Source organism: Myotis nattereri, assembly GCF_964212035.1.
Source record: "Myotis nattereri genome assembly, chromosome: 2".
Taxonomy (NCBI): Eukaryota; Metazoa; Chordata; class Mammalia; order Chiroptera; family Vespertilionidae; genus Myotis; species Myotis nattereri.
This window is the reverse complement of record NC_138076.1, coordinates 76605-87029: the sequence shown is the minus strand read 5'-3', so window position 1 is coordinate 87029 and position 10425 is coordinate 76605. Positions and strand designations below refer to the sequence as shown.

Below are 10425 nucleotides of genomic sequence, written 5' to 3'. Positions count from 1 at the left end.
GAAGGAAGTCCCCACTGCAGGTAATCCTTCTGTGGTGCAAGGCCCTTTACTAGGCAGGCGGAGCTGATGAAGACAAGGTTTTGGCCCTGGTCAGTGTGGCTCAATGGGTTGGTATTGTCTCATGCACCATGGCCAGTTTGATTCCCTTCAGGGCATAAACCTAGGTTGTGGGTTCGAGTGCATTCTGGAGGCAACTGGTCGATGTTTCTCTCTCACATCGATGTTTCTCTCTCTCTACTTCTCCCTTCCTCTCTCTCTAAAATCATAAAAACATATAAAAATTTTTAAAGACAAGGTTCTTTCCTTTAACAATTGTGTCGAACTTAAAGATTGAAAACATGCAAATGTATATGATGCAAAAAAATCTGTCAAGATTCATAGATAGAGCCCTGCAGTGAGAACCCTGAGGTGAAATCACAGGAAAGATCCCATTTGTGTGGGAAATGAGCTGCATTGTCAAGAAGGAGGTAGAATTTGAGGTGGCTCCCGAGGGAAAGGCTGAAACTTAGAGGAAAAGCTAGGAGAGAGCTTATACGTCAGGTGTGAGGTCAGCTGGAGCAGAGGCATGGCCGAGAGGAAAACAGGAGCATCTGAGGGAAAGCCAGGTCCCTGATTCTCCAAGGTGTCAGGTGTTCACAAGGACTCAGATGGCCCCCAAGGATGCACTGACATCCTAGAGATGGATTACATGGGGAGGAGCTGTGTCGAGTAGAGAAACAGAGTCCCATTTCCTGGGGCATAAAATTGTCAAAAGAGGACTAACCCTTGGAAACTCAGCTCAGGTCCCCTGTGGTTCCCCTGAGGTTAGATGTGACTTGCATGAAAGGAGAATCAGTAACACTTTCTAAGGAGCCACAGCCACAAAGACTGGGATTTTATAAACACAATCAAACTTCTGATTTTTTTGGAAAAAATATTTACTGTAATTTTGCTTTCATAAACTCCATGCAGGCGTCTTCACACGTGACAGCATTCTCCACATTTCAGGACCGTCACTTCCTCCTCCGGCAGCACTTCCGGCCAGTGAGTGAGCAGCTGCCTATGTGCTCCTCCTTAGGGAGGCAGCTCACCAAGGCGCAGCGGCCACTCCTCACTTTGCAAAAGTACCTCTGCACTGTGCTTATGATCCCTCCATTGCCTGCAAGGAGAAAGCAGAATACATGGGAAGGTTCTATGAAGGCTGGGTATCAATGCAAGGTTGTAGGGATTCCTCAAGTAGACTGATTTGTTTTTATATCTTTCTTTCTTGTTCTATGAAATCAGGAGTGAAGTAGAAGGCGGCACCAGCCATCCAGTCAACCAAGTATCTAAGAGCTGCAGCACAGCTGTGGACCACGTGGCGCTGGCAAGTGTGACCACAGGGAGCACCCGTGGGGGACACATGGAAGGTGAGCAATGGCCCAAAGACCCTCCCTCCCACCACCAAGCTAATACAATGCAAGTCTGTGCTTCTGTTCTCAGATTAAATCAACTTTTTCTGTTGGTTCTAAAATGTCTGTGTCACTTCCTTCATGTCTCATTAACAAGGATAAAAATCTTAAAAGGATGCCTGTTGGGAGCTACTTAGTCTGTTAAGAGTGGCAGGTTTGGGGGCTGGTATAAGTGGAGAAGAGACTGAGAAGCACAAATTGGTGACACAAAGCAGCCACGAGGAAGCAAGCAAAGCCTAGGAAATAACGTCAATAATAATTGAGACGAGTATGTATGGTGCTAGCTGGGGAACTGGAAATGTCAAGGAGATTACTGTGTTCAGAATATGATTGTCTTGTGCACCTAAAACCAATACAAAATAACATTGAAGAAAAAGACAACAACCCCAAAACACAGAAATAAAAAGAGTGGATCAAAAAAGGTTGGGGAACCTGCTTTCAGGTTCTTGATGCTTATCAGGAACAAAAATTGGTGCAACACATCTCCCCAATCTACAGCGTCCTGAGGAATGAGGAGGGACCGGCTCTGATGAGCATGCCCTCCACCCTCGCCTCCCTCGTGCCCCAGCCCAGCTTACCTGGAGCAGGCACCAGGCACAGGAGCAGCAACCCAAAGACCAGGTAATAGATCTTCATGCTGACGGCCTCACAGCGCGGGAGACTGGCCGGGAAGCTGTGCCTGTGGACTTTATAAGGTCCTGGTCCACAGCATGGGGAGCGTGAGCCATGGCTGCAATTCCTGTAATATCACAGTGATGACAACATGACTAGTTCCCAGTGCTTCATGCGGAAGCCTCTTACCACACAGGCCACACCCACTAAGCAGGAGGCTCATTACAAACCTAGAGGGGGAAACGGAGTCGGATAGGAGTCTCCTGCTGTCCTGAGGCTGTCTGGCTCCTGAAACTTGTCCAGGGTTGGCTCCCATCGAGTTGCAGGCACAGGTGGGAAGGACCCACCTCCTCTGTGAAGCCATCCTAGGGCACGTCGAGGGCACTGACTGGTCCCCAGCATGGTCTTCCACGCATCTGCCTTTCTCCTAAAGTCCTGGGGTGTCTGAGGCCCCCCTGGGAACCACATCAGCCCAGCCTTGGTAAGGCATATTCAGACCTCGGGCTGGGTCACCCCCGAGGCTGTACAGGTACCCCTGAAACTGAGGTAAGACAGGGTCAGTTTTCAGGTGATGAAGAAAGGGAGGAAAAATGGCTGCCTTCCCGGGTTACTGACCCTATGTCTCTCGGCCATCACGGGGCCCTGTAACTTGGGCGAAACGCGGTTTAGACATTGTCATTGTCTGAAAACTGCCCGTTTCATGACTCAATATGGTGTCTCATCTTCCTCCATCAGAGAAAGAGAATGCAGGTGATGTATTGAATGGACTGGCATCTGATCCTCCTTGGTGACACTCCCATGCAAATGCGAGGCGTCAGACGGTGCCCTCAGACCTGTGACTCATGGCTGATGGGACTCCAGGATGTCCAGGAAGCAGATGACATCCACCGGACACAGAGTCAATGTGGAGTGGGCCGGCTGCTTTTTACAGTTTTATCAGTGATTAAACTTGAATGTTAAGGAGCCTAGTCAATGGGTTATTGGTCAGTAGGTGCAGTGGGAGCTGAAGAGATCCTGGTTGTGCCTGGCTGTGCCTGGTGAGTGCAGTTATAGGGCTTGGCCCACCTTCTGGGCTGTGTTGGTTCAGGAGTGTGGGCTCAGGGGCCTGGTGCACCTGTCAGATTCTGTAAGCAAACTCTGAACACCTGCTATAGGTAGAAGAGGTTCCACATGCTTGGAAGGGGGCACTTTCAAGAATTTGACATTATCATAGCAATAATAATGATCATGATCATATGATGATGATGATGATGATGATCATGAGAGCTGACACTAGTTGAGCATATACTATGTGCCAGGCACTGTTCTAAGCTATTAGTATACATTAACTTCATTTGATTCATGCATAATTCAATAAGGTTGTTGTAAGAGTCTCGGTTTCACAGATGAGAAAACTAAGACTTAGAGAGGCTTGGTCACCCCCTGGCCTTAATTACATACCACATTGGTGCTTCTGGCCCTCTTTTTGCAATGCATAACACTTGGGATGTGAGTTATCCATGCCTCTATGCAGATGACTTCTATTACTATCACTAGTTTGGGACACTTGTCCAATTATCCTGACTGATAGTTACATCCATGTGAAGATCATTACCGTCTTGATAATATCTAGCACCTTACCTCACCTTAGTGTAATCAAAGTCTTCCCCATTTCTGTAAACATCACCATCACTCTCTAATTGTTTGATAACAGAGGCTGGAAACTGATTTTTCTCTTGTCCTAATTGCTCAGATACAACCACTCACAGCATTTGGCCAACTTCCTACACATTGGTTTGCACAATCAACAGAGCCCAGCCCAACACCAGCTCCTCAGGATCCTGATCACCCGGGTTGAATGTGATCGCTACCTATGCTGCATTTATGCAGAATATATTCGTTCCACACTCAGAGCTATTGCCAAACTCTGTGGTGAATGCCATACACTCTCACTGTTGGTGAGCATTTCTTACCACCTTTCACAGATGCCATCTTTCCATTTGTGTCTGTGTTATGAGAAAGTAGATACTCAACCCTATATGGCATTTATCCTTTGAATAGCTGAAGATATTTTCAAACTAGGAAACAATATCACAAAGGAGAACTAACCCCGGACTTAAGGCAGAGAAAGGACAGCAGGAGGTAATGCATGGTCAACAAAGGATTTATAGCAAGAGAACAAGTTTACATTTTAGCAAACCCTCATAGCAAAGGTGATATGGGGATGAATTAGAAGATGGATTAGAGGGCTGTGAGGCTCAAGGCCAGGGGACTGAGAGCTGAAGGAAAGGCTGTGTTTCCGGTGACAACAGGATGAAGAGGCAGACTTGGGGGCTGGAGCCTGGGAGAAAGAATCAAAGGTCAACATGATTGAAAAAAGAATGAAGTCTCGCCATTTTCAATCAGATGGATGGATCTAGAGGATGCTATGCTCAGTGGAATAAGTCAGACAGAGAAAGACAAATGCCATATGCTTCCACTTACATGTAGAATCTAAAGAAAAATATAATGAACAAACAAAACAGAAACAGACTCATAGACACAGAGAACAACTGAGGGTTGCCAGAGGGGAGAAGGGTTGGGAGATGGGTGCAAAGGGTGAAGGGATTGGGAAGTGCACATTGGCAGTTATAGAACAGTCATGGGATGTAAAGCACAGCACAGAGAACAGAGTCAATGATGTTGTAACAACTATGTATGCTCTCAGGTGGGTACCAGACTTACTGAGGGGATCACCTTGTAAGTTATATAAGTTACAGTGTTGTACACCTGAAACTAATATAAAATAATCCTATCTAATAAAAGAGAAACATGCAAATTGACCATAACCCCGACACCCTTCCCATTGGCTAATCAGCAGGATATATGCAAATTAACTGCCAACCAAGATGGCAGCCGGCAGCCAGGCAGCTGAAGTGAACAGGAGGCTTGCTTGTTCCAGTGACGGAGGAAGCCAAGGTTCCCCGCCTGCCACTGCCGGCCTCTGAGCTTGCACTCTAAGAAACAATGTTGCAATTATAGAAGCTAAACCATTCCCAGAAACCTGCTTTCAGCCAGCTGGGCTTCAGCCAGCAGGATCGCAACAGTGTTTCAATTATAGAACCCAAACAAACCCAGATCCCTGCTTTCAGCAGCGGAGGTCTCAGAGCTGGAGCCGAGCCTCAGAGCTAAAGCCGGCTCTCAGCTCCAGTGACAGCCACAGAAGGTAAATAAATCCCAGAATTAACAAAAAAGAAAAAAATGAGAGGTTCGGAGCCTCAGTTGCCCGCCAGGCTGAAAACAGGGATCATCCCCTCACCCAGACTGGCCAGGCACCCCAGTGGGGACCCACACTGAAGCAACAAGATGGTGGCTAATTTGTATACTGAAGGCAGGTGACAACGGGCAAGGCTGTCTGCAGTCTGGGACCCAGATCCATGTCCTGGTGGGTGGCGGGCAGCACTTGAGGCTGTCCGCAGGACCAAGACACGGATCTGTGACCCTGCCGGGCGGGGGGCAGTGCTTGAGGCTGCGGTCCCGGGACCCGGATCCATGACCCTGCTGAGCAGGGGGCAGTGCTTGAGGCTGTCTGCGGTTCCGGGACCCGGATCCATGACCCTTCCCGGTGGGGCGGCAGCTCGCACAGGGGTGGACCAGCTGGGGTTGGGCAGGGCAGGACGCCTGGCTTCTGCCCAGCCCCAGTCACTCTGGGCAGGTATCAGCGCAGAGAGCCTCTGGACAGGGGAGGCAGGCCGGCGGAGGGCGGCCTGTACTCCCCACATGGTGGTGGTGACAGCTGTGAGTGCACCAAGCGGAGCCTGAAGGCTGAGCTGAAGTAGTGCCTGCAGGCCATCAGCGCCCAGGAGTGGCTGCGCAAGATCCGCCTCCTGGCCCAGAAGGTGCAGGATCGCAGGGACAGCCACCATGGCTGGCCAGACTGATGTCCTCCTGGCCACACCACGGGGCTTTGCGGATCTGCAAATCCAGAGGCCTCCGGTGTGCACATTCCCCCCGGCGTGCAAACATCACCCAGCACACTGTCACCCTCCCACGCCTGCAACAGTTGCAAACCAAGGCGTGCACAAGTCCCCCCTTCTCTCCACCACACTTCCATCAATCCGGCATGCCTAACACCCCCACAGGATGTGCACACATCCTCTCTGATGCACTCACGTCCTTTGGAGAGTGTCTGGGTGTTCTGGGTGCTGAGGGTGGGCGCCTGTGAGATGACAGTGAGAAGGCGGAGTGGTGATGCCTTGTTCCCACAGAGGCCAGTGCAGCTACGAGATCACCTCTGGGGGGTTAATGCAGGTGCTGAGGCAGGATCAGGTGCAGACAGACACACCTGGTGGGCGGGCGGCCCTCATTGAGGTGCCTTTGGTCAGCATTCAAGATCAAGAACCCAGAGGCAGAGAGGAATTCCGTCCTCTCAGTGAAACAGTGGGATCATCGGGGCGACTGTAGAGAAGGAATGTGCACTTTGGGTGCCAGCACCCATGAGCGAAGGCTGCCCTGACTGAGCCTCGCTTGCTTGGGGCCTAGCGCACTCCTGCCGGGCAGCGGGTGACAGGACGTGCTTTTCCAAATTAATGAGAGAAAACGTTGATTCTCCTGCTGCCCACGAAGGTGGAAAGTGAAGTGGGGAGACATGTGGGGACTGAGTGAGGTTCCCTGTCTGGGGGTTCCAAATCTGCTGTTGGTTTCTTTCACCACTGACTAGAGATATACAGGGTGTCCCCTCCAAATGTATACACACTTTGAAAACCTACTAATTCCAATGATTTTAAGCATAAGAAAGAAACAACAATGGAGCTGTTATCTGTTAAAAGTGTGGGCACAAACAGGTAGTTGGACATTCCCTGAGGGGTCTCAGATTGGAGAGGGTGAAGGCCAGACTGAGGGGCCCCTTTCCCCCCCACCACCCAGTGCACGAATTTTGTGCCCCAGGCTACTAGTATAATATAAAACATAAATAATATATGAATGTCAAGTATAATTGAAAAAAATTTAAAGTTGATATGATTGAACATGAGAAGAGTGGAGGAGTGTGCAAAGCAACAGGTTTGAAAGACTTCAGTGCCTGTGGGAGAGCCAATAGCTAGCACTGGACCGAGACCCTCATTCCAACAGCCAGCAAGGGACTGACTTCTGCACCAACCACGTGAGTGACTAGAGACGTGGGTCCCAGGCCTGGCCAACAGCATGACTGCAACTTCATGAACGCCTTTATCCAGAAGCAACCTGAGTCAGGCATGGCATCCACAGTCACAGAAACGGTCAGGTCTTCAGTGTTGTTTTCAGCCAATAGGTGTTGGGGTCATCTGTTATGCCGCAATGGGTAACTACTGTAATAAGGTGTAGTACAAACAACATTCTTCAAGGGATTTGCAACTTGTGCACTTGTCACCAGTGGGTGACAAATGGACCATGTGAATTTAGGTTAGCAACGGACCCTCTGTGCCTGCAAAGGGACAGGAATCATGGTGTCTGAGGTTAGGACGGCCTAATCCCCATAGTTCATTAAATGAGTCAAACTGGTTCTTGCATCTAAACCACAGACATGGATTGGAAACTTATGAGTGGAATATAGCCCCCAACTTTTGATATTAATTGCCAACATTTAAAAGATTTTGCATAAAAATCCATATCTGTGGCTGCTTCAGAAAAAATTTAAGGTTAAGCCAAGAGGGCCCATGTTCCTACATGGGAACACCGGATCGCTCACGCTTTTCCACAGATCTCAAGGCCCGTCCACCTTTCCCTGACCTCTCTCACTTGCATGATGGATGCCTGGCTAACATGAACTTTAGGGAGCTGCTTAAATTATACTTCATCTTGTTTTCAGATCTTCCTGAAAACAGAGCCAAGGTACTCTCCTACCTTCTGGTCACATCTTGAGTGCAGGACTTGGGCTCTTTGAGAAAGACTCTCTGTGTCCTAACTTCCCCATGGACCTCGGAGCAGAGCTGGGCACAAGGCACATCTGTTTCCCTTGGAGCCTATGTTCTCCTCTCTCTCTGCCACTCACCCAGAGGCCCCTGGTTGCTCCCCTATGCACTCACAGCCCCCCTCCCCGCCCCCCCCCCACGCACGCACGCGCGCGCACACACACACACACACTGACACACACACACACACACACACACACACAGGATTCACTTCAGCTCATACAGAGCCCATCTGATCCCTCTGTTCCTGATTTGAGAGCCTGGAAACACTTCCCCTTTTCCACCACCTGCAGGACCTCACTGCCCTCACGCATGATGGAACTTGCCCTCAGACACAGCCCTGGTTAATCCTTGATTCTCTGTCCTTTGCTCTTTCCTGTTCATTTTTTTTTTCCTTCCATTTCCTTCTTTTTGACTCCCTCCCTTACAATCATGGTTCTCACACTTTTTTCTGCTGACCTCTTTTGTTTGCATCTTTATTCTCATTCTTTTGCTTGCTAGGCACTAGCCCTCATGAACAATACAGCCTATGTAATGTAGATACGTACATACATATTTAAGTGACAATGACAGAACATTTATTTTGTGCCGTGGGACTCTTTGTGCTTTGTTATAAGCATGTCACAGAGTCAGGCTTCAGGAAACTTCTCTCAGCTCGATCGACGTATAATTGACCAAATGGTGAGATACTAAAATTTCATGGCCTGATGGAAGTCCCCATATAGTTAGTGACACACCCTTCATCTCACACCTTTATCTGTTTATTCCTTTGGTGCAAACCTTCTTCCTTTTTTTGTTTTCTAACCTTGAACACAAATTTCAAACTTGCCTCAACTGGCCCCGCTTCACTGAGGTAGCTCTACAAACTACCCAGATCCGTCCCAAGTCTGTCAGACCCCTCCCCGCAGGGGGAGCCTCAGGCGTTATACATGATCCTAAGAGCTGCCAGGGTGGCACTGAGAACCACTGGATTGGAGGAAGGCAATTTCCCAGGAGGGAGGCCGCTCACCTGGCGAGACATAAGCCTGGCCTGGTGGCTGGCCACCAGCTGTGCTCCTCTGGGCTCCCCCTGTGGCTGTGCCAGGACAGCAGTCGAGTGAAACTGTGGCTTTTTCAGTTCCTCTGGCCGTGCTTGTTGGGGACCGCACCACGCCCAGCACCACGCCTGAGCATTCAGTTTCCTGAGTCACCGTGATTCTTGGCTGTCAGCTGCTCAGGTGGAGCAATGCCAGGGCCCTGCCAAGTGCCACCCACTGGGCGTGCTCTCAACTTCCTTCATTTCATTTCTTCCTCTCTTTCTTCCTTCTTTTCTCCATCTCTATCTCTCTCCCTCCCTCCTTCTCTCTCCTCCCTTTTTCCCTCCACAGCCATGCAGTAGACACAGAGCTAAATATTCAAGAAAAAGCGTTGCACATGAGACAGGCTCTGGGCTGTGAAGGAAGCAGGTGAGGGTTCTGAGTGGAGGGGCGTCCGAGCCCCTTGAGGTGTAAGGAGGGAATGCCTGTCATTCATTCCTGGTTACTCCCTGAGTCAGCTCAGAGGAGGAAGTTCCCGGAGGGACAGTGGGGATAATTATACTTGCCTCTGGATGAGTCACTGTAGGGAGGATGCAGACCTGCCCAGCATTCACCACTGGACCCTGCTGGACACAGTCTGGTCCCTGCCCCTGCCCCTACTGGCTGCCTGGGTCCCGGACCACTCCCAGAATGTCCAGCCCCTCCTGGGTCAGAGAGGGTGCATGACCCTGGGCCACTTCCACTAGGATCAGAAGCAAAGTCCCCTGTCTGCCCGCACCTTCTCCCACCAGAAGCTGGAGGGGATACAACGTACACAGTGAGACCCTCACAGGTCTAGCACCCACCTGAAACCCCACACGGGGTAGTGTCTCAGAGGGAGGACAGGCAGGTAGGTCCCCATGGGGAAAAGGCTCAGGGTCCCAGGTCAGGATGTAGGGAACACAGCTCTTGCTTTCTACTTGCTTGCCTGCTGGTGATCCTGTCCCAGTCCCTGTACAATCCCCGGGGGAGGTGGCCGTGGGGCACAATGAGTGGCAGATCTGGGCGGCACCTGTGGGTCCTCCTCTGAGCCAGTGATTTCCACTGCCTTGAGCTTCCTCCCCACACTTGAGAGTGCTCAGCACTGGGCCCTGGGGCATCTGAACTCCACAAGGGGCAGGGGTGGGCTTGGACCTCACTGTCCATTAGGCTTCGCTGGCCTGGCCCCTCTCCCAGATAAGAAGAGTGCACAGAGATGCTTTAATGGTAGCCTGACCCCTGCAGTCCACATACCTGCCATGGAACTCGGAGCTGGGAAGAGACCAATGAGGCATTCCAGTCTAACTCGTGCCAAGAAAGGCAAGCTAGGCATGCTGGGAAGTCAGCCTTAACCTGACTTATATTTCCAGCTGCTGCTCTCCTCATTTTTAATGTTTTTGTTTTATATATTTAATTGATTTCAGAGAGGAAGGGAGAGGGGGA

General features: G+C 50.2%; 1 protein-coding gene across 1 annotated transcript; it reads right to left on the bottom strand.

The window, feature by feature from the left end:
• Positions 1-992: 992 nt before the first annotated feature.
• Positions 993-2066, bottom strand: LOC308514513 (beta-defensin 103A-like; the record flags this gene model as incomplete). The annotated part of the gene is made up of 2 exons (XM_081084686.1): positions 993-1138; positions 2009-2066. The coding sequence occupies 2 exons, from the start codon at positions 2064-2066 to the stop codon at positions 993-995; spliced, it is 204 nt and encodes a 67-aa protein (XP_080940812.1).
• Between the last annotated feature and the right edge of the window lie 8359 nt (positions 2067-10425).